This window comes from Astyanax mexicanus, chromosome 22, assembly GCF_023375975.1.
Source record: "Astyanax mexicanus isolate ESR-SI-001 chromosome 22, AstMex3_surface, whole genome shotgun sequence".
NCBI lineage: Eukaryota > Metazoa > Chordata > Actinopteri > Characiformes > Acestrorhamphidae > Astyanax > Astyanax mexicanus.
Window position 1 is genome coordinate 36101551 of NC_064429.1, and position 24403 is coordinate 36125953.

General features: G+C 37.9%; 2 protein-coding genes and 1 long non-coding RNA gene across 6 annotated transcripts in view; 1 reads left to right on the forward strand and 2 right to left on the reverse strand.

Moving 5' to 3' along the window:
- Positions 1-569: 569 nt before the first annotated feature.
- rhbdd3 (rhomboid domain containing 3) lies at positions 570-7914 on the forward strand. Of its 2 annotated transcripts, XM_007228777.4 has the most exons (6): positions 570-721; positions 850-1045; positions 2597-2980; positions 3269-3413; positions 4509-4766; positions 5744-7914. In XM_007228777.4, the coding sequence occupies exons 2-6, from the start codon at positions 883-885 to the stop codon at positions 5901-5903; spliced, it is 1110 nt and encodes a 369-aa protein (XP_007228839.3). In that variant the 5' UTR covers positions 570-721; positions 850-882; the 3' UTR covers positions 5904-7914. The 2 variants fall into 2 exon arrangements, with proteins under 2 accessions (XP_007228839.3, XP_049326565.1); XM_049470608.1 differs by having other exon boundaries at positions 570-1045.
- A 426-nt stretch (positions 7915-8340) lies between these two features.
- On the reverse strand, positions 8341-9324 carry LOC125786944 (uncharacterized). The gene is made up of 2 exons (XR_007428923.1): positions 8924-9324; positions 8341-8600 (listed from the first exon to the last, which is right to left on the reverse strand). It is a non-coding gene; the product is annotated as an uncharacterized LOC125786944 (long non-coding RNA).
- Positions 9325-12905: 3581 nt separating this feature from the next.
- The window catches only part of emid1 (EMI domain containing 1), a 120255-nt gene continuing 108757 nt past the window's right edge, over positions 12906-24403 (reverse strand). For 2 of the 3 annotated variants that reach the window (XM_022664728.2, XM_022664730.2), the window contains 2 exons: positions 19413-19497; positions 12906-16940 (listed from right to left, as the gene is read on the reverse strand). In XM_022664728.2, the coding sequence (XP_022520449.1) occupies positions 16804-16940; positions 19413-19497 (222 nt within the window). In that variant the 3' untranslated portion in view covers positions 12906-16803. Of the gene's footprint in view, positions 16941-19150; positions 19242-19412; positions 19498-24403 lie in introns of all 3 variants that reach the window. The other variant, XM_022664729.2, reaches the window with a different exon arrangement.

Here is a 24403-nt window from a genome sequence, read left to right on the forward strand (position 1 = left end):
CAGTTAACAGCTGTGCTGAACTCATCAAGAGTTAATATCTTGAGTTTCTTGTCTCTTAATAATGTGTTTGAGAGCATCAGTTAAAGTAAAGTAGTGAAGAGGTAGAGTTACAGGTATACAGTGAATAGTGAATATCTGAGTAATGTTCTAATCCAGATTATGAGAAAAAAAGGTCAGTCAATCTGAAAAGAAACATTTCAAGAACTTTAAAAGTGCAGTCAAAGAACATCAACAGGTTTATGATGAAACTGGCCCTCATCAGGGCTGCTTCACATTGTATTTTGGTTTGTTTAACACTTTTAACTCAAGTTACTACATGATTCCTATATGTGGGTTCCTTCTTAGTCTGGATTACATCTGTATTAATATAAAATGTAGGAAAAAAGTAATTTAAAAAATAAATAAAATGATTGAAGCTTTTTTAAAATTATTTTCTTTATATTATAATTTTTTATGGGTATTATTTCTATGATAATGTATAGTAATTGTAAAATACAAATACTGATACTAACGCAGTGGTTTGCTTCTATACATATATATGGTATTTATTTATGGTAACATTTTTGGCGAGGTAGCACAAATCGGCATGACACCGGAAGTGAGGGCAAAATACTGGTTACACTTGCGTGTCCGGTTTTTCGAAATCGCTTTTATTTTAAAGAAAAAAAAAATTCTAAAACAAAAAAAGATGTTTTGCGTAATATTTACAGCATATTTAAAGGTATAAATTTAATTTTTACTTGTTTATATTCTCGTGTTTCTGAATGGCAGGGTGTATATAGTGTAGTCAGAGTATTAAAGAGGCTGTAAATGAATTAAATTCTATAAACTCTATGTATTAATAAACAGCGGGGAATCAGATGATCCCTGTCCGGATCTGCGATGCTGGATCATCTCCTCTCCTCATGGTTCTGGTCCGGATCTCCTCGCTCTGGGTTCTGTACTGGAACAGCTCTGTCTCTGATACTGGTTCTGCTGGTCTGGGTTTGTGGGATCCACACCAGCCTGAGTTTAGGACCAGGAGGAGAATTCCCTGGATTTTATGGTGAGATTTTACTGATTTTAAAACCTCAGCACTATCATAGTGAGTGTCTACCTGTAATTAACTCTATATAACATTAGAATACTAAACCCAAATGAACAAAGTCAGTGGAGATCAGTGAGACTGTCTTCCTCTAAAACTTTGTTTATTTGGGTTCAGTATTCTAATGTTATATAGACGTAATTACAGGTATCTAAGGTTTATAGCTGATGTAATCTACAGTTCTGGAGAAAAAAAAAATAAGAGAGCACTTAAAAATGATGAGTTTCTTTGATTTTACCAAATTGAAAACCTCTGGAATATAATCAAGAGGAAGATGGATGATCACATCTAAAAGCAGTGTGTAAGACTGGTGGAGGAGAACATGATGCCAAGATACATGAAAAAAACTGTGATTAAACACCAACCAGGATTATTCCACCAAATGTTGATTTCTGAACTCTTAAAACTTTATTAATATAAACTGTAAATAAATGCTCTAAATGAGAATATTTTTATTTGTAATTTGGGAGAAATGTTGTCTGTAGTTTATAGAATAAAACAACAATGTTCATTTTACTCAAACATAAACCTATAAATAGGAAAATCAGAAACACTTATTCAGAAACTGAAGTGCTCTCTTCCTTTTTCCAAACTAATATCTGAAAAAGTGAAAGATATAACATGGCTAATTGCAAATCAAAGACTCCCTGTATGAAACCTTATAAAATTGAACTATAAAATAAACAGCCCTATATGTTATATACCAAACTGTGCTCAATTAAAAATATTTAATTATATATTTTTTTGTTTGAATGTTATAGATCAAAGGCTTAATGAAAAAAAAACAATCATCTATAATCAAAAGGCAATAAAATGTGGAATATTTAAAGAAAGCAAAAGGGAAATTGTTTGGTTGATAATTTGTATGGTTTAATAGAAACTATGGAAAACAAGATGTAAAATTGCCATAAAAAAATCTAAATATTACAAGTGAAAGTGTTTTTTAAACAGATCATGGTTGACTTTAAAAGAACAAGAAATCAATAAAGTATAAATAAATCACAGGCTGTGCAAGACTTCATACACACAGTGGGTGTCTACCTGTAAATAACTTTATATAACATGTATAAACCAATAAACATCAAGTCAGTGGGGATCGGTGAGAGTGTCTATCTCTAAAACTTTATGTTTATTTGGGTTTAGTATTCTAATGTTATATAGACTTAATTACATGTAGACAAGCTCACTGATTACTTTTTTATTCTTTGATTATATAGTTTTAGTTTCTCAGACAGGGATTGACTCTATATAACATACAAATCAACTCAAATAAACATGAAGTCAGCGGTCAGTAGACAGAATAAGCTGTTGGTTGGTAAAGTTTTGCCCTTTCTACGTATGTGTTATAACTGATTATTAATGATTTTTAAGGCATTTACAACCTAGTTAACCATTAATAAACTAATTGCAAACCATTTATAAACCCTTTATAAAGGTAGTCTTATTTTAAAGTGTTACCGTATTTCTTTTCTCCAGTGTTTAATGCACCACTTTTCTTATATACGCCCACAGATTTTATCTTCTACGCCTTCAGTCACGAGGAGTTCTTGTCTCTGGTGCACAGTCTCACCCTCCTGCTGTGTCTGGGACCATCCCAGGAGAGACGATGGGGTACGCTGGCGTTCCTCAGCCTGGCCCTGCTCTCCACAGTCCTGCTGCCGCCCATCTACGCCCTGTTCCTGTTCGTGACGGGGGACGAGGCCAGCCGGGTGAGCGGGTACGCCGCCACGCAGCTCGCCCTGTTCACGGCTCAGTGCCGGCAGGCGCGGCAGCGGCGGGTGCTGAGGTACCTGCCGCTCTGGTCCCTGCCCTGGATCTTATTACTGATGGACCTGTTCCTGCTGCCTGGCGCTCCGGGTCTGCTGCACTTCTACGCCATATGCCTCGGGCTCAACTGTATCCTTTATTATTCAGTGATGGAATTAGTGCGCACCAGTTATAATGGGTTCATATTAACCCACAACATCTTACTGCACATTTACCTCCTAGTGCTCCCTCCTAGTGCTGGGGTCCTGGGACTTGGGTTCAAGTCCCTACCTGGCCCCACATGGGTTTTTCTTGGATGCAACCATATATACTGTATTAGATGATGCATGGTTGGTCGTGCCAGGACAATTATATCATTATTTTTACTATATTGGCAGTAAATGCATGTGTGTTTTCTATCCTTAACATGTTCCACAGACAGCTCTGAGTTTATTGAAATACTGCAGAGGATAGAAGGTCTTGGGGTGTGTTCCTGTCTGCCAGCCTGGGCCTATATCTCAGTTACCCCCCACTCACATGATAACACCTTCCAACTACCAACCTACATCTGCCCTGCACACAGGTACACCTGTCTTCTAGTAAACTAGAGCCTCTTGTCTAATTTACAAACACAAACCAGAAAAACGAAAAGACTACTTTGCAAACTTTTATCAAACTTTATAATATAGAAAAATAATCACAAATGCTCCATTCTTAGCAGTTTCAGTCCCTGTCAGAATGAGCTGTTTAAGAGCTCTGTCACTTTTATGCTAATTAGCTGTTGCTGGCCATGCCCCATGTCTCTCCCTTTCGCGATAGAAGCAAAATGGTGTTTTTTCCACTAGAAGATTTAGTGGGAGTCTCTGGTGGGGGTTGATGGGTGATGATTGGTGCCACCAAAATCTTTCAACTTACTGTCGGAAAACGAATGTTTTGAGCAGCAATTCCAAAATCCAGGTTTTGTTTACTTAAAAAATACACTGATATCTTGGAGCAACATGTGCTGAACTCAAGCCCACATCTATTCCAAGGACATCCATGCATTTTAACATAAAAATACCTAAAATACACACATTTCACAGAATTTAAAGAGGCATTAAACCCTAAATTATATATTTTTTCTTACATTGGTAGCTGAAATGTGTTTCTTTAAAGTAATAAAACAAATCAGTCCTGCCTAAATATTTTTATAAACACTTTCTAAAGCTTTAAAAATACTTTGGTACTCGGACACTCAAAATATGCAGATCAGAGGCACACCGCTGCAAGCTCCACCTCTAAACCCATACATCACTCAGCCCCCCTCCCAACTACTCCTTTCATTAATTTTGTATTTTTAAAATTTGAGCTGAGGGTGAAGTCAGTCAAAATCAAAGGTGGTTTAGTTTAGTTACCATTTAACAACCATTATTCTTCACCGTAGGTTAATAACCCTATTCATTTAGGGATTATAGCGCCACCATGTGGAGTAATGAAGCAGTAACTTTAGTAAATTTAAGTCTAATTGTGGGGTGAGTCTTAAGGAGTTTTGAGAGCCTATGTTTCAATAAAAATATCCATATTTAACGCCACGTATCGATAATAATGTATCACTAATGAAATCGATACAATATATCACAATATCGATATTTTGTCCCAGCCTTAATATTTTATTTATGGTGTTTCTTGTTGTCTTCAGGTCTGAACTCTATGTAGAACCGTCTCATATGGGACCGGTCGCCTCCACCAGCAGGTCCCAGCTGGAGGATCACTCCCTCCTGCAGCCCTGGAAACACTCCGGCGTCTCGGATTGGCCCCCACAGCCCGCCCTGGCGACTGACGCGCAGCTATTGGAGGAGCAGTTGCTAAGGGCGGGGATTCTGGCGTCGCTGCAGGATGCTCCTGAGGGCACAGCAGACAAGGTGGAGGTGCCCAAGTCCTCAGTTTCTTCACTGAGGTGTGTGAAAAATTAAACTGCTGGTTTATAATCTTAAATAAATGATTATTAGAACCTTATAAAGAACCTTTTAAAGTACTTTTGAATGGGATGACCTGAGGAGTGGGGGGGTGATTTAACTCACTGACCTTACTAATGCTATGGTCTTCTGTGAATGCAATCAAATCATTACAGCAATGCGGCTCCAGAATCCAGAGGAAGGTTTTCTTTGGACAGTAAAAAACAGTTACTCCAACAAAAGCAGGATAAACTATTTTAAGATCCTTAATTTCAGGCGTCCCAATACTTTTGTCCATATAGCGTACGCCAGTTGTTCTCAACTCAATGATGTGATTTTGTGTTGTTTTTTTTTTGTCACTGAAACATAACCTTGTATCTCCTAAATTGCAGCTTTACAGAAGAAGGAAAAGCTTCTTAACTTTAAATTGAATTCAATATAAGAAGATTTTATATGATGGATTTAGTCGTTTTAAAGCATTTCTTTGGTACAATATAAAGAACAACTTAGCATGTACTCAAACGCACGGTTATTTAGCCCCCCGCCATGAAAATCACCCCCTCTCGGGAGCATGCACTATGTCGCTATGCATATAACAATAACCTTGACTTAAGTTTTTTTCAGCAAGTTAGAGCAAATTATGTTTTTTTTATCAAGAGGACGTGCTCCCGAGAGAGGGTGCTTTGCATGGTGGGGGTGCTGAATTCAGCACAACACTGATAAGCGCACTGAGCAGTGAGTAATGATGTAAGTGGCTCGGGCACGGATTGTTTAAACACAGTGTGAGTGCAGGCCAGCACCATTCAGCCTAACCACGCTTAGTGTGAGTACACCCCTAAGAGAGTTTAGAAATATCCATATTTGATGCCACGTATCGATAATAATGTATCGCAAACAAAAACCATACGATATATCGTGATAACGATAATTTGTCCCAGCTCCAGTGTTACTCTGGTATCTGTGTGTGTGTGTTTCTCAGGCTGCAGCAGCTGGAGAAGATGGGCTTCCCGATGGAGAAGGCGGTGGTGGCTCTGGCAGCTACAGGGCAGCTGGATGGAGCGATCTCGCTGCTGATCGAGGATCAGATCGGGGAGAATGCTGTGGTGGTCTCTAAAGGGAAGAAGACCCCCACCACATAACCAGAAACACTCAGAGCTTCATCTGAGGGACTGCTGATACACCCACAGCACTAAATATCACATTATACACGGTGGAAAAGCGTAATATAACCGGCACTGAGGTCTTTTTAAGAGTTTTTAAAGGGTGTTAAAGAGGCATTCCAACAAATGTTCAGAATGTACACTTTTTCAGAGTGGGTTTGGTGTAAAACACTCAATTCTTGGTAAGTTAGAGCTTCTTGCAGCTTGCAGAAAGTTATTACACCAAATGCTTACAAATGCAGCCCTGGAAAAATGTATAGGTATAATATGTTTGAGTAAAATGAACATTGTTGTTTTATTCTATAAACTACAGACAACATTTCTCCCAAATTCTAAATAAAAATATTCTCATTTAGAGCATTTATTTACAGAAATTTTAAAAATGGCTGAAATTACAATATTTGGTGGAATAATCCTGGTTTTTAATCACAGTTTTTTTATGCATCTTAGCATCATGTTCTCCTCCACCAGTCTTACACACTGCTTTTGGATAACTTTATGCTGCTTTACTCCTGGTGTAAAAATTCAAGCAGTTCAGTTTGGTGGTTTGATGGTTTGTGATCATCCATCTTCCTCTTGATTATATTCCAGAGCTTTACAATAATAACTCATAATTTTTAAGTGGTCTCTTAATTTTTTCAGGTTTTTAAAAAGATTTTGGGTTTAAAACAGGCCAGCCACTAACTATCTTTCCACTGTGCAACTTGATTTAGGGCGTGTGTCTTTGCTATCGTAACAATGGTAAAAGTACACCTTGTGCAGCTCAAAACGCAAAGCTAAAGGCACATACTAATTCTGTTAGTGAATCATGGGTGTGGTTAATTTTGGGCGTAATGTGAAATAAACCAATTAGAGCGTCTCTTATTCATCATGCCCTTTAAGAGTAGATCAGGTGAGCTCTGACTTTGGTGGATTGCTATTGTAACGGTGCAGCTACCTGGACGTGTCCAACAAACTCTTCTCAGCAGAGGAAACTGAGCTGCTGGTTGACGCTGTGAAGGAGCTCCAGCAGCTCATTTACGGGAACAGCAATGTTATTTTATTTACTATTCTGTTTATTGTTGATGTAAAAGTTGGGTTTGTGCTGCTGTGTGTTCATGTGATGCCAAGATAGCGATGAACGTCTGACTGTTGGCGTCTGTCTAGGTTGTATTCAGTCAGTGGCGCTCCTGTGTTTTCTGTTACCAAGATAAACGAGCAAAACTCCAGAAATTTACCTGAACACACCTCATTTCATAACCAGAACACCACGCCCATCAGTGTAGATATATTCAGAAGCTCTGCTGCTGTTTAAACTATGAGTCTTCAATTTGAACTGTTTTTACATCAAACCCGCTCTGATTTTTTGGGTATTTTGGGGAAACTTCTGTATCTCCTATGATGAAGCTTTATGTATTATTATTTATTATGATTATTATAATTATTATAATGGGCTTTGGGTTTGACACTAATGAAGTAGGACTGGATGCACTGTATGTATGTAAGTAATATACTGGTACTGTATATTGGGAAAGGGGTTCAGGTATTATAAAAATAATACATATTCTTACTCTTTCCGGCTGTAGAGCGATAGAGTAAAGCTGCTATAATGTCATTTTTAGTTTTGCGTCTTAATGAATTATTCAGCAGATCGTTCTGAACTCAAAATCTGATTGGTTAAAAGGTTTTATCCATGATAATTAATATACTGTATATCTGATGACATTCATTTTTTAACTGTATTGTTTAGACAGCTGCTGTTCACTTAAAAACAACAATAATCAAAAATTCTAAATCAGCCATAACATTAAAACCACTGAGTGGTTTAACACAGGGAATAACACTGATGCTCCAGAAGTTTTTTCTATATTAGGCAGCAAGTGAACAGTCAGTTCTTATATCTGCCTGTATACCTACTGATATGCTATAATAATAATAAAACACAAAATACACCCAAATATGAACTTTGAACCCTTTCACACCCTTTATTCATTAAAATGAACATCATGTATTTTTTTCTTTCTTTATTATTCAAATGTTTTGTTGCACAAAACACCAATTAAGACCTGTTTTTAATTAGAATAGACTAAAAACAAGCCAAATAAAAGGTTTATAAGCCAATGAAAAATAGATTAGCCCCACCCACAGCACTAAAGCCAAAGAGGCAAATTAAAAGAGCAAATTTTTACTAATTTATGTTTATTTTAGTGTTTAGGGATGGCTTGTGAACAAAAAGGTCCATATCAATATCAATATAATCGAAAAATGTTAAACACAGGCTTCCAATCCAATATAAAAAAAAAACAGTTACTTTTTTAATTTTAGGTCATTTGATTTAATGTTAATTTAGATTTTATATTATATTTCAATGTCTTCCTATTTGTGCATTGTAGACAAAAACAGCATTTTTATCATTATTTTTTTTTTTCTTATTTTTCCCCCCTCAACATTGGCACACAATTCAGGCCTGAAGGGGTTAATATTATGTAGGTGATTTTTGTGCCAAAAACAAGACCCAGTGTCCAGTTTATCAGTGTTACTGCTATTAAACATTCCTACTGGGACATAATGTAAACCTGTTTAAAGAAATATAAAGAATAAAACTGGGTAAAAAGAGTAAAATATCTTAAAACTGTGCTTAAAATAACTTTCAATTTATTATTAAAACTAGAATACTGAACATTGAAATTTCTGTACCTCCTATGAGGAAACAATAAAACTATATGTATTATTAGTTATTATTATAAAGAGCTTTGGGTTCAGTTTCACTGGGTAAAAAGAGTCAAAGATCATAAAATTGTGCTTAAAAGTACTTTTAGTTTATTAAAACTAGAATGATAAATATTGAACGTTCTGTATCTCCTATGAGGAAACATTTCCCCTGGGTCATAACGTGAACCTATTTAAAGAAATATAAAGAATAAAACTGTGTAAAAAGAGTAAAACATCATAAAACTGTGCTTAAAAGAAATTTAAGTTTATTATTAAAACTAAAATACTGAACATAAAAATTTCTTTACTTCCTATGAGAAAACAATAAAACTATATGTATTATTATTTATTATTATATGGCTTTGGGTTCAGTTTCACTGGGTAAAAAGAGTCAAAGATCATAAAATTGTTCTTAAAAGTACTTTTAGTTTATTAAAACTAGAATGCTAAATATTGAACGTTCTGTATCTCCTATGAGGAAACATCCCCACTGGGTCATAACGTGAACCTATTTAAAGAAATATAAAGAATAAAACTGTGTAAAAAGAGTAAAACATCATAAAAGTGTGAATAAAAGAACTTTCTGTTTATTAAAACTAGAATATTAAACATTGAACTCCTAAATCAAAGTAAAAACATAATGGAAAATAAAATAGAACAGCTACTGCGCTTGCACAGATCTCCATATATTTATATACGTTTATGTCCATATGTCTCTAAATACAGTAAATACAGTAAGTATTTGTTTAAAAACTGGCTGTTATCAGATTTAACAGCAGTGATTGGATGCTTTCGACCCAACCAATCAGATTGTTTGGTCAGAACTACCTGCTGTGTAATCCTTAAATATCCATTTCTATGGATGCAAGAAAAGTAGTGTTAAAGCTAAATCACAGGCTCAATCTGAGCCGAAGAGTTTGAGTTTAATAAAGCTTTGTTTGTATGTTTTTTGTGGTGTTTAAATGGTCATCTCCCAGGTTTAACATTTTTAACATTTTTTTCACGTTTGGTGGACAAGCCTGGGATTTCGTCAACAGCGTAAGACACAAACAAACATAAAAATATGTATTTTGAATAAACATATTGCAGTTATTTTGACTACTGGATGTTATTTTTATCTGTGTTATTCAATCCAAGTTTTAAAACTAATACTAATACTTTAAAATATATATATTATCAAGCTGCAGATTATTATAACTGGGGAAATATGCATTTACATCTATTTTTTAATCTCAAAAACAAACAATGATAGTCAGCAATACATAAATTACAAATTTACTTAGGAAAAGCAGTGTTTTTATTGAGATAATCTGAGACAATGTAATAAAATGTCTTTTTAAAAACAAAAATGAACAGAAAACCCATCTTATGGAGTTGACGAGCTGTTGACGGAGTTGATGCATTAGAAGAGAACTGGAAACAACTTCATTTAACAAGACCATTGAACTTCAAAAACTCAACTTACCAACTGTAACATTTCAGGATAAAAGGCCATTTAATATCAATCCTTATTTTTGCAGTCACACCCACTTTAAAAACATTAATTCAGCTTTTGGAAAAGGAATAAAATCTTGAACTCATCTTTTATCATGGCGTGAATTTAAACACCTGGCAACAACTGATTGAAAAGGTCCTCATTACAAAATTTCTTACGGAGTTGACCAAATCTTAAATGTTTCATCCTAACATGTGATTTCTTTGCCAAAGCCATCTTGTTTATCACCAGCTGCTTGTGGCCTCAACAATAAAGTTAGATTAAACTTTTATTTCTTAATAAAATCACATAAACCTTGAGTTTTATCGACCATGGTGTTGACACTCTATGGTTGGGACATAGCTGGTTTTGTAAAAACAAGATAATTAAGGAAACATATGAGAAATATTTACTCACCAGAGCAGTGGCCTCACGGCATGTCCACCAAACAGGAAGTGAAAAAGTGGTTCTTAGAGTGTGAGTTGGCCAATATAATGCCTGTTTTTTAGAAAAATCTTATGGTGTTGAAAGAAACTCCGGACACGATTATAATCATATAAAAAGTGCATAAATATATATTTTTAAATTGTAAATTTCTATACAGTTTGAATAATTACTTAAAATACATGATTTAGTCAAGTCAAGTCATTATCAACCGCTTTATCCATTAAGGGTCGCGGGGGGTGCTGGAGCCTATCCCAGCCGGCATCGGGCAGAAGGCAGGATACACCCTGGACAGGCTGCCAATCCATCGCAGGGCAGACAGACACAGACAGACAAACAGACACATGCACTCACACACTCACACCTATGGGGCAATTTTTGTATCTGACATCCAATCAGCCTAACGTGCCGTCTTTGGACAGTGGGAGGAAACCGGAGCACCCGGAGGAAACCCACACAGACACGGGGAGAACGTGCAAACTCCGCACAGAAAGACCCGGGTCGCCCCAGCCGGGAATCGAACCCAGGCCGTCTTGCTGTGAGGCGGAAGTGCTACCCACTGCGCCACCGTGCCGCCCAATACATGATTTATTTTACTTTAAACAATTATTTAAGTATTGTAAAGTCATGAAACTTGCTTTCGGACAAGGGTATTTTTAGGTTCAGGCAGCACACTAGTGTCACATATTAGCCTGTCTGTCCTGTGTTTTTCCCTCTTTTGGTTTTCTGTGCTCCTGCCCTGTTTTCCTGTCTTGTGTTTCCAGCCATGTGCTTTTTTGAGCACATGGCATTGTTTTGTTATTGTTCTGTCTCCACCCTAGCCCCGCCCTAGCCCAGCCCTAGCCATTAGTGTTGTCACCTTGTGTCTTGTTTGTAACCCCGCCCCCTCATTACCTGTCTTCACCCTCCTTGTGTATAAATAGCCTCTTGTATGAGTGTTGCCTTGTGGAGTCTTTTGTATCTTTGCTGTCTGTATATCCAAGTTTTGTATTTTGTGAATTTATGTTCCCTGAATCCAGGTCTGTTGTTTTGTTAATTCAGTAAGTGTACCTATTTTATTTTGTGTCCCTAGTGTTCTAGTTATTCAGTGTTTTGTTTGTTTAGTCATACTTAGTTTTGTTCTATTCAATATTCTACTTCTAAGGGTTTATTTCTTTATTTATGCGATACCCGTGTTTGTTTTCTGTTTGTTTTCATTTATCTTGTTTATTAAAAATACTTGTAATATATCTGCACTTACGTCCACCCTCTCATTCGTAACAACTAGGTGATGTAAAATAAAATATATGTGTAAAAAAACATTAGTTGACATTTTGTGGTATAAATAAGTTCTTGTTTTATTGTTTAATCTAATTATTTGACATAAGAATTACAATGAGTTGGATCTCTCGGAAAATTTTTGTCCCTCATCTCAAGAATCCCTGAATTGATGAACAGCTTTTAACAGCTTTTAAGCATTTAAAACATTCTTAAGCATTAAAGAATAATATTTTTAAATTATGTCAGTGAATGAATTGATGATACATTACTTTTTAATAATTTACTGTAACAATTTGTAAGTTGTAAATACTTTTAATTAATGTACACTTAAATTACAGGTCATAAACAGCCTAAAAATCATGAACATACAGTGATATATAAGTGGAAAAGCATTGACTTAAACTAAAGTTTTTACTACTAAAACTTGATATATCCTCTTGAGACGCTGCGTCCTCATATGTGGACATTACGATTCTGCTTTTTATGTTGACCTTTGGCCTCATATGGAGACACTGCCCGTACCATCCAGTTGTGTCATGGCAACATTACACTTAACTGACTGAAAACAAGGTGGCAGGAATCCCAGTCAAAAGTTTCTACAGCCAATCTAGCCAGAAACATGGGCCAGGTAAAAATTATCCAATTTTATGCTTGAAATTAGTTTATTTGCTTACTGTAGAAAGCTTAAATTTTGTTTTTGGACTAATATGGTCCTTATCATCCCTTTAAATGTTAAAATAAACTAATGTCCCCGTATGAGGACATTGTTTTTTGCAAAAATAACTTCCAGTACCAAGGAATTTTTTTTAATACTTTTTAGGGCCTATATAATAATGCACACCAAGCAAAAGTCCGGGTCTCAGGAGGATATGACTCATTTTCTGGACACAACAGCAGTTTAACCCCTATCACCCCAAGTTTTCAATTCAGCTACTAATCCTAATGTAGAAAATGCTGTGAATTTTGTGGAGACTATTTAGCTCAGCATATCTTGTGGTGTCCCCCAGAGTTATATTCTAGGGTCTATGAAATTCACGACATTAATGCAGTTTTAAAGGTGAAGAACTAAAGCGTAAGCTTGCATACAGGGTCTATAATGAGTTAAACAAAGATTTAAGACTTAAAAAAAGAAACACAAACAGCTTTTATTAAGTTTTACCACCATTCTGAACACTTACAGGACAAGAACTGCGCTGTCTGAAAAGTTATGCTAAAATTCGAGAGTACAAGCAATGTTACATGAGTACAATAAAAATAAAAACACAGAAAAAACACCTATCGATAATAATCATCTTTAAATAATTAACCACAATATTTATTATAGGGAGAAATGAGACGAATCATGAGACGACAGCTATAAAAGAAAAGTCACAAATACACACAGAAACCAACCAGCACAGATAAAAACAGAATTTAAGTTGTGTTTACTGTTGCTATTTCCTGTTTGTGTGTGTGTGTGTGTGTGTGTGTGTGTGTGTGTGTGTGTGTGTGTGTGTCAGATTGGGGTGTGAAGTTTCATTTCTCAGTTTTTTATTTTTTTATTTTACACACTTTACACATTAACTTCTAACTTTAATTTCTAAATTTAAAAATTGTATTTAAAGTACCAGTCAAAAGTTTGGGCACACCTTGTCATTTCTACATAGTAAATGATTGCTCTTTCTTTCCTAGGGCTCTACCTTCCTGATGAGTGCCAGTTTCACCATTATAATGATTTTGATTTACTGACCTTCATTTTTCCTTAAAGTATTTTTTTCTTTACTTAGTTAAGTAGTTTTTGCTTCTCATACCTCTTCACTACTTTACTTTAACTGATGCTCTCAAACTTTACATTAAGATACAAGAAATTCCAGTAATTAACTCTTGATGAGTTCAGCACAGCTGTTAACTGAAAGCCTGAATTTCAGGTGACTCTAACTCATAAATCTGACTGAGAAAATCCAGCAGAGATGTTCAAAACTGATCATCTAAGCATCTAAGAGGGGCGTCTTTGTAAAATATAGAATGTAAAATATAAAACATACACTTTTTCATTTAGTAAAAATGCAGAATATTTTAAAATAAGGGAAAAAAAACCACTGAATTTAAGGTGTCCAAACTTTTGACTGGTACTGAACATTTTAAAGCTGATTTGTGTATTTAAACTGTTTTGCAAAAGCCTTTAAAAAAAGAGAATGGGTGCCAGACATCCCCATTCACACCTAGTATCAGGTTAAGCATCAGTAACTGGTACAGTTTTAGATTTGTTTCCAGTGGCTGTTCACACCTTGTATTAAAATGATTTGTATGCAGATTGTATCTATACATCTGTGGGAATGTAAAATCAAAGTGAATGTGAACCGTCAAGATAGACAAATCTGATTTGAGCAAAAATTCGGATTTGAGCAATGTGGCTTATAATGTGAACGTAGCCTAAAAAGTGACTCAAATCTGATTTGATTTGGCACGTTCACACAGCCATGAAAAAATCAGATCTTAGCCAAATTAAGCAAAAAATCAGATGGTAATGTGAATGTAGCCTAAGTGAATGTGAACCGTCAAGATAGCCAAATCTGATCTGAGCAAAGAATTGTATTTAAGCAATGTGGCTTACAATGTGAACGTAGGCAAAGTGACTCAAATATGATTTGAAAAAAACTGATTTGGCACGTTCACACAGCCATGAAAAAATCAGATGGTAATGTTAATGTAGCCTAAGTGAATGTGAACCGTCAGGATAGCCAAATCTTGTGTAAATGTACAAAAGACGTTTAGGTCAATATCAGCATGTTTTCTTACAGTACAATATTTTATTAAACATTGTGGCCTTCTGACCACTCCCCCCAGTTCTGATCCACAGGTAATTAATTGCACATTGTTCCCATTGAGGACGTGGTTTTGAACTATCTGTGGTTTATTTCCACACACTAACACCTGAAACACAACTGTACGACTACAGATAAAGCAACAACGTCTAGAGTCTAAACTAAATAATCATTATAAATAGATACATACAGTACAGGTTACACAAGCAGAAAATAAAAAAACTGATTTAGGTGGGAACGGTGCACTGAAACCACGTTTACAGGAGTCATTCAGTGAGAAATCTGATGAACGTGATTGATCAATGACCCTAGATTAAAAGTTTATACATATATACAGCTCTGGAAAAAAATAAGATATAAGCTATTTATACGTTTATGTTTGAATAAAATGAACATTGTTGTTTTATTTTATAAACTACAGACAATTTGTTTCCAAATTCCAAATAAAAATATTCTCATTTAAAGCATTTATTTGCAGAAAATGATAAATGACTGAAATAAGATGCAGAGCTCAGAAATCAATATTTGGTGGAATAATCCTGGTTGGTTTTTAATCACAGTTTTTTTTCATGCATCTTGGCATCATGTTCTCCTCCACCAGTCTTACACACTGCTTTTGGATAACTTTATGCTGCTTTACTCCTGGTGTAAAAATTCAAGCAGTTCAGTTTGGTGGTTTGATGGTTTGTGATCATCCATCTTCCTCTTGATTATATTCCAGAGGTTTTCAATTTGATAAAATCAAAGAAACTCATCATTTTTAAGTGTCTCTTATTTTTCCAGAGCTGTATATGATGTGCTTCTCTAATGTACATTTTTGATTAGTTATGAGATTTAAATAAATTGTGTTATTCGACTAATTTGTCGATTATTTTTCTGATTATTCAGATTACAGTTAATTCGTCAGCGATTATTTCTAATCTCTGCTTTCTTTGAGTTCAACTGTTGTTCCTAGCTTTCTCTATCACAAAGTACCAGTACCTTCTCTTTCAATGGTCCTGATGAGGGCCGGTTTAATCATTACAACATTTTTGATTATCTTTTTCTTGCAACTGCAGTTGAGGACACTTTCAAAGTTTTCTTAAAGTATTTTTTTTTCTTTTCTTAGTTGAGTAGTTTGGATGCTCTCAAACACATTAAGAGTTTACTAAGTAAGTAATTTACTCTTAAATACTTTTGTCAAAATAGCATACGACTGTACTGTTTCAAAGGAAGGTCATGTTTTACAATTTTGGATTTTAGACAACAACCTCCTTCCCTTAATGTAATGGCTGGGTCTTCCAGCATGACAATGACCCGAGACACACCCAGAACACTTTCATTAATGGTAGTAGAAGCAGTCTGCATGCCTAGCTGCTGCATCTTTATACACCTGTGGCCATTGAAATAAGTGATTGAAACACCTAACTTCAATCATTTGGATGGTATAGTACTGTATGTAACATCTGAGGTTATTGATCAACCGTGATCTTTTGATTTTCACCGAACTTTTCCATGATTTCATTCTCATCGAACACTTTTTGACTCCAGAGGTTGTGTGTATGGATATGAAACTGGATAATGTGTCTTCATCAACATAGTGCATTTAATGCTAGGGAGAATAACTACGATTGTAATTTCATTTCGTTTGCTTGGATATGTTTTCTCTTCTTCTTCTCCTACCTACAATATTATCTACCGTCTCTAAGAGGTCTGCGGAATATACAACTTCAACTTCAACAGCGATTAATAACGTATAACGTTCAGATCCTCCTCCTTCTCCATCGTGTGTACCAGCTTGATTTGTCCCGTCCTCAAAAATCGTTTTTATTTCTTTTTTTTTAAAGTTATTCAAGCACCAGTAGTAGATTTCATGGTTCGTTTCCTTTTGCAGGTTGATACCAGTTCAGACGTTCTTTTGGTTCTGGTGATTATATTTTTTTGGTGATGTGTGTAAGGTATGTAAAGCACTGTTTTAAAGCTTGATTTGTGCAGATTTGGGCGTCTACTCTACATCTACTCGTGCAGAGCTTGTGGAAGTGATTCCCAGTAGAGGTGGTGAACGTCTGCAGCACCAGTTGATCTTCCCTGAGGTTCCTCCCTCTTTCTTGGTTCTGCGGTGGGTTCCGGAGTAAGCGTAACAGACGGGTTATACGGGTGGAGCTATAGGACGTGTGTTATAGGGACTTGTGAGCGGTGTTGCCAGTCCAAGCTGGAGCTTTAGGAGCTAATTCCCTCTGATTTTATCCACAGCAGGGAGGGATGGAGGTTTGACCCGGAACGGCAGGGCTCCGGCCCGCTTGTTCCGGTAAAACTCAGTCGTCGCGGTGCCAAACGGACCATCGCCTGATCCTATGTCGGGTTCTGTGGGTAAAAACAGAGAGAAAAAGAGGCGGAGCTACTACAAATGTGCGACAGCAAAATACAGCTCTACTAAAAAGTGTGCAAAAGTGTGTAGATACTTGTGAAAATGTAGTTTATCCCTCTTCTCTGCAGTAAGAAAATCAACTTTTCTGAGAAGGCTTGATTTAGGGCATGCCAATTTGTCTTTGCTATTGTAACTACAGGAAAAGTACACCTTGCACGGCTTGAAACGCAAAGCAAAAGACAAAATTGGCATCTCTGTGGTGCTGCTCATAAGAGGCGTGGACCTGTTTTTCCTGTAAAGCGGCTTTGTGACAACCTTTGTTGTAAAAAGCGCTATATAAATAAAATTGAATTGAATTGAATTGAATTGGGGCGGCACGGTGGCGCAGTGGGTAGCACTTCCGCCTCACAGCAAGACGGCCTGTGTTCGATTCCCGGCTGGGGCGTCCCGGGTCTTTCTGTGTGGAGTTTGCACGTTCTCCCCGTGTCTGCGTGGGTTTCCTCCGGGTTCTCCGGTTTCCTCCCACAGTCCAAAGACGGCACGTTCAGGCTAATTGGAACTTGATTGAGATTGCCCCTTAGGTGTGAGTGTGTGAGTGAATGTGTCTGTGTGTCTGTCTGTGTCTGTCTGCCCTGCGATGGATTGGCGGCCTGTCCAGGGTGTATCCTGCCTTCCGCCCGATGCCTGCTGGGATAGGCTCCAGCCCCCCCCCGCGACCCTTCACGGATACAGCGGTTGACAATGAGATGAGATGAGATGAATTGAATTGAACATGTACTAATTCTCTTAATTAATCATAGGTGTGGTTAATTTTGGGTGAAACGTCAAACAAACCAATCAGAGTGTCTTTCGCACATTATTCACTTAAAGAGCCAGGTGCACTCTTTGCTATTTTAACGGCGCAGCTACCTGGATGTGTCCAATGCTTCTCGTTCTGTTTGTTGTTGATTATGTCTGTGTTGCCAAGATAGCAATGAACGTCTGACTGTTGACATCTGTCTAGGTTGTATTCAGTCAGTGGAGATCCTATGTTTTCTGTTGCCAAGATAACAATATCTACGCCAGAAATGTACCATTGGCGTAGATACATTCAGAAACACTAAAACAACAGGTGTAAGATAGCAATGAGCATCTCGACGCACCTTGTTAAGGGGTTAAGATAGGGATAATGTGTCCTCTTTAATATCTATTGGAAAGCCTTTCCAGAAGAGTAGAATCAGTTATTGCATCCAAGTTGGAGAAACACTCCCTGTTAATGCCTTTGATTTTAGAAATAGGTCCAACCAATGTAGACATAAACAAATGTAATTAAAATCTAAAATTCTATATAATGTATTATGTATTTTCTGTACAGAGTAAAATTAAGCTTGAGTCAGTTTTTTTTTTTGCATTTATAGAAATTAACAATTCAACTACACAATACTTCACCCTCAACCCAGAAATGCGTTCTTTTTAGGGGTAGTGCTAGTTCTTTTATAAGTACAGTTCCATCCAACTTTACAGCAGTAAGAAATGAAAGAACATATTAGTGGGTGGAGCCTGAAAGTAATAAATGCATTTTCTGAAACATTTTAAAAAGGATTAAACACCTAAATACACAGTTTTAGGTTGATAAGACACAAGAGGGCGCTTGCAAGAAAGTCACAAATGAATGGGGGCCAATGGAACTTTAATACACAGGTAGTAAATACTGTGTTACACTGTATTGTACTAAATTGTACTGGTTTAAACTACTTTACTTCCACCAATCAGCCAATCAGCATTCAGCAGCAGTAATCCTAATGATCTATTGTGCCAAAAACATTTTTACTTTTTTTGCTGTGGTTGAAATTGGGTGGAAAAGGGGGCTAGTAAGCTCCATTGACTCCCATTATTAAGGAGGACTCTCTTGCTCCCTCTAGTGTTGTGGAGTCATGTTTAAGGTTTAATAGGATGAAGATGCTCCCACTAAACTTGTGGCCTGTCCTAAAGTCCACATCTGTGGCGTTGTACACTTAAATCATCAAAATTCGTTTCAAATGTTTTTTTGAGAAATGCCATAGAAGAATGTGAAGAACCCTTAAACTGCTCAGGAAACTCAGGAACATCAATTGATGAAACGTGAGCTCCAGGACAGGCCACATCTCCACTCATATCTTCACTTTTTGTTGTAAATCCACTTGTTTTCTAGCAGAGGGCAGAACATCCAATAACATGGCAGTGTTACCTGGCCAGATGATTGCCTCCAGGAGCTGCACCCTGCGAGCCAGCAGCTCCAGGTCAGCCTGCAAGTCTCGGAACATCTTCAAACTAATGTCCTACCAAAGATCAAGATCAGGTTAAGCTTCAGCGGGCTGTGGGTTTGTCCCTGAGTGCTGGTCCCCTGTCGGCCCATCTCCGCTAAACTCACAGGTCTGCTAATCTGACCCCCTGACATGATCTGGACCATTGGGCATTGACCCTGACCCTGCCTCTGTCCTCCTACTCACCATGAATACCGATCATAGTCTCGAGGATTAAAACCCTCTCGGCTAAGATCTTCAGGGCCTCGCGGATTTGGTGTATGCCGTCCCCCTGTGGAGACAGATACAGCCGTCAAGTTATGGGGCCGAGCCAATCAAAGCGCTTGCCAAGATGCAGAGTCCTTCATTCACAAGGTTAAAATCGATCTGTATTAGCAGTTAAAGGGTTAAATAGTTAAATATCCAGTCCAAAAAACAGTCCAAAAACATTCGGCACAAAGTTACTGTAGATACTCATGTGGGAAACAGTGCATTAGTGGGTGAAATCATCCTAAATCTAATCAATATAGTTAATTGTCCCACCCATTCATCTGAAGACTAGCACACTCCTCCTCCGACATGTGAAGTCAGACTCCGCCTCTTATTGAACTGATGCTGATGTAGAATTGCCAAGTAGCATCACAGCGCTAACGCTCAGAGGAAAGCAGAGCGACTCGGTTCTGATACATCAGCTCACAGACGCATCCTTGTGCTGATCCACATCACCCTAGGAGTGATGAGGGGAAAGAGAGAGCGCCATCTACTGTACCCACCCAGAGAGAGCCAAACCAATTGTGCACTCTTGGGGCCACTGATGGCAAGCTTCATGACAGGGATTCGAACCAGCTCATCATAGTGGCAGTGCTTACTACTACTACTACTTCTTAGTCTGTGAGCTGATGTATCTGGACTGAGTCACTGCCCTTTCCTCCAAGCGTGCTGTGATGCTACTCGGCAATGCTGCATCAGAAAAAGTTCAAAAAGAGGCGGAGTCTGACTTTATATGTATTGCATGAGGCGTGTGCTAGTCTTTACTTTCCTGGTGTTGGTGCACCACTGGTGATAGGGGAAGTCCTAATGAATGGGTTGGGTAATTGGCCTTGTAAATTGGGAGAAAATAAAAATTAAAAAAAATATATATATTTTTTAAGAATTGATGATTTCTGTCAGCAATATCTAGTCTCAACAACAAAGCAATATTTTATATCAAGCCCTACCTTGAATAACCTTTAATCATATAATACTTCTATGCTGATTTCATTATGAAAAATTGCATTGTATATATTTACAACATCTGAGAGGATTTCACCCACCAAAACATCTTTTATCTCTTGCTAATTTTATTCATTTTCTTTTCTAAACTCATGCTGTAAAATACATAACAATACCAGCATGCATTTATCAGCCCAGGCTGCAGCCAATCAATTTTAATCGCTATCATGCCATAAAATCAACACATTCCCAGTAAAATTCAACATCTGTTCCAGATGAGCAGCTTTGTACAAACCAAAGGAATATTTTTTATCTTTAATGTAGTAAATATCTCATGTTCTTTGATCTAGTCAGCTACTCATCCTTTGATAGGGGATGTTCTCTCACCAAAGCCACTCAATGGATTGATTTCGACCCCATTGAAGTCTGTTATATAGTCACTTTATTAGAAACCCCTACTTGGCTTGTTATAAGGCAGGGGTTTCTCATAAAGTGGCCAACCTCTGAAATAACTTAGTATTATCACTCACTGACAAATAAGTAACGCACCAAGAAATAACATACAAGATGAGATACAGTTCAGAACCCTTGCTGTGAAAAATGCAGATGGAAAGTTCTCTCAACAACAGGCACAACATGTGTGAGCTGTTAGTGTTCCTCATATCACTACTAGGGGTGACCGACTTTCGTATGTGATGCTCCCCAGATCATCAATCACACCAGCAGTTTACAGTGTGAACTCTTTAGTCCACCTTAAAGGCAGGATTAAAGCAAAGTGCTCACTACTATAGTTTTCTATTTTTAAACCTGATCCTTGTAAGATTTCAAACAGAATCTGGATTCATTGCGAAAGACAATACGATTCCAGTCGAGTAGAAGTCTAGGTTTCTCAATAATGACATCACTGCAAACGAATGCAGTAGTGACAAATGGCTGATGAACAATTCAATGAAATGCCTCTCTCAAAGTCTGTCAACTGATAAAATATGTTTGAGTGCATTGTAGAGGAATGTCTATCAGTCAACGATCTCTCACTAGGGGGTACACTACCCAAGAAATTGCCTCTAATAGCTTTTATTATAGGGCAGCGGGGGAAGCACTATTAATGCTTTTTTTAGCAATCTTTAGACACACAGCTTCACTTGGGGTCAGTGTCAGTGTGTCTTTGCTTTCGTAACGACGGGAAAAGTAAACCTTGGGGTACTTGAAATTCATTATCAAGCCCCACAATTCACTACCAAGATAGCAATGAATGTCTTGACTGTTGACGTTGGCATGGTGAACAATTCATTGAAACGACTCTGTCAACTGAACAAAATATCTAGCAGTCAATGTTATTTTTCTATTTTATGCCCTTTTTAGCGATCTTTAGAGGCACAGATTGACTTGGTCAGTGTCAGTGTGTCTTTGCTATCATAATGATAGGAAAAGTACACCTTGCACAGCTCGAAACATGCAAAAGCCAGGTGCGCTCCGACTTTGGCGGATTGCTATTTTAACAACGCAGCTACCTGGATGTGTACAATACTTCTCAACAGAGGAAACTGACCTGCTTGTGTGTTAAGTATAACAATAACCAATACCACTGCCAAGATAGCAATGAACATCTGACTGATGACTTCTGTCTAGGTTGTATTCAGTCAGTGGAGCAGTTGTGTTTTTCGTTGCCAAGACATACAAGCAATATGCCAGAAATTTACCTAAATTACTTTACCTATCAGCATAGATATATTCAGAAGCACTGTTGCTATTTAAACTACAAAGGTGGAAGGATTTTTGCATTATTCTGTGATGCATTATTTTTTTTGTCAATGTCAGTGTGTTTTAATTTATAAAAGGATGCTAAAAAATGTATAAATAAATATTTTCATGGCTTTGGTGGACATCCGTTACAGTTGGCAACACATACAAACATTACAGAACATAACACACACACATGCTACAAACCAACAACCAATCAGGGGTTAGGAGGAAGAACACATGTCAGTAAGGAAGTCTTGACACGAAGATTATCGATGACTCGGTCATGAACTTAGTAAAGGGTGACGTCCCGAGCTATTCACAGCTCGGAGAGAAAAGAAACGGGAAGAAGGAGAATTCCTGCAGCCAAACCAAACACAACGCCTCATCTATCCAGCATCTCGCTAAGTCATCCTGAGACAGGGTTCAGGGACGGCTCTGGAAAGCCTCCTCAGTCGAGCAGCGCCGGGCCGGGAGACGAGGATTAATACGTAGGGAATAGACTCTGAGTGCTGGTGAGAGATGGCTCGCTGTGTTATAGAAATGAATGATGTGTGGGTCTCTGGAGAAGGTGGAGAACCTGTACGTTCGGGCTGGTGAATCATCTCCGCTCGCTGATTAATGGGGCCGTGGTGACCTTCTGTGTTCGGATGTCTTTAGACTCAGTGTGAAGCCGTTAGTCTCTGAGCGATGGGCGAGGAACCGGTCCAGAACAATGAGCTGTTCCTGACTCTATGAGGACAGCTGCTGACAGACTGCGGTATTAATATGAGGAGAGGCTCCAGAGGTGGGCTGTAGCTCGTTTACGCTGAAATACTGACTGATCTTAGCAAGCAAAATGTAGGTAAAACACAGTGCTGGAAAAAGGTATTTTGCCGTGTATTTATCACTTTCTAAATTACATCATGGGCCCTATTTAAGCGATTTTTAGGCGATCTATTAACAGTGCATCGTGCAGCTTGATTAAGGGCATGTCAGTGTGTCTTTACCATCATAACGACGGGAAAAGTACACCTGGTGCAGCTCGAAATGTGCAAAAGGCATGTACTAATTCTCTTAATTAATCATGGGTGTGGTTAATTTTGGGCATAACAAAACAAAACAGTGTGTCAATTTACATTCCCTTTAAGAGTCAGGTGTGCTCTGACTTTGGCAGATTGCTATTTTAACGGTGCAGCTACCTGGATGTTTTTAATATCGGGCTAAACTGCTGCCAGATAAATGGGTGGGAATAAACTGCTGTAGACTGCTAAAAGGGTGGGCTTGAACTGCTGTATAGGCTAAATGGGTGGAGCTAAATTACTGTAGATTGCTGAATGGCTGCGGCTAAACTGCTGTAGATTATGGAAAGGGGTGGGCTAATCTGCGATATAGGCTGAATGGGTGGGGCTAAACTGCTGTATAGGCTGAATGGGCGGGGCTAAATTGCTGTAAATTGCTGAATGGTGGAACTACATAACTACAGATTGCTGAATGGGCGGGGCTAAACTGCTGTAGACTGCTGCATAGTGGAGCTGCATTACTGTAGATTGCTGAAAGGGTGGGACTGAACTGCTGTATAGGCTGAATGGGTGGAGCTAGATTACTGTAGATTGATGAATGGGTGGGGCTAATTGGCTGTCGATTGTTGAATGGGCGGGGCTAAACTGCTGTAGACCTGTACCCTCACTGGAGTCATCACTGTTAGTGGGTTTGGGACGCTGGAGTTATGAGGATGGATGGACCGCTGGTTTGGGACGCATCCCACCGAGGCAGAGGGTCCAGAGTGGGCGGGGTTAGGTGTGAGAAGCAGGCAGACATAAAGGTAACAAGCAGTGGAATGGGATGGAGCCATGCAGCAATGCATTGTGGGACGCGGGATAGCGGATAGCTGTATCCACTCATGTTTCTTCACCCCCTCCACCACCCGGACCACCGGCGCTGACCCAGCACCACTGTACCCACAATCACTACAACACAGGGGCTTCTGGGATACACACATCACACACACACACCTACACACTCTCAGAGCTACTGATATTTACACACTGTGTAATATAGGTAGTAATTTGCCAATTTTGTTCAATATAAATCACTATTAAAAGACTGGAATCACAGTTTACAATTATATGAAACCATTAATAAAATTAGGCATAAAATTAACCTAAAAAGTAATTAAAAATACATTTTAAGAAGTTTTATATCCAAAATATAATTCTAAGATTTTTGTTTAGAAAGAATGTCAAAGAAACATAATAAATTTAGAA

Coding starts and splice junctions, on each gene's coding strand:
- rhbdd3 (XM_049470608.1), top strand. CDS start 883: ATGCTGGATCATCTCCTCTCCTCATGGTTCTGGTCCGGATCTCCTCGC. Junction 2,981..3,268: donor CATATGCCTCGGGCTCAACT/GTATCCTTTATT, acceptor CATGTTCCACAG/ACAGCTCTGAGTTTATTGAA. Junction 4,767..5,743: donor TCCTCAGTTTCTTCACTGAG/GTGTGTGAAAAA, acceptor TGTGTTTCTCAG/GCTGCAGCAGCTGGAGAAGA.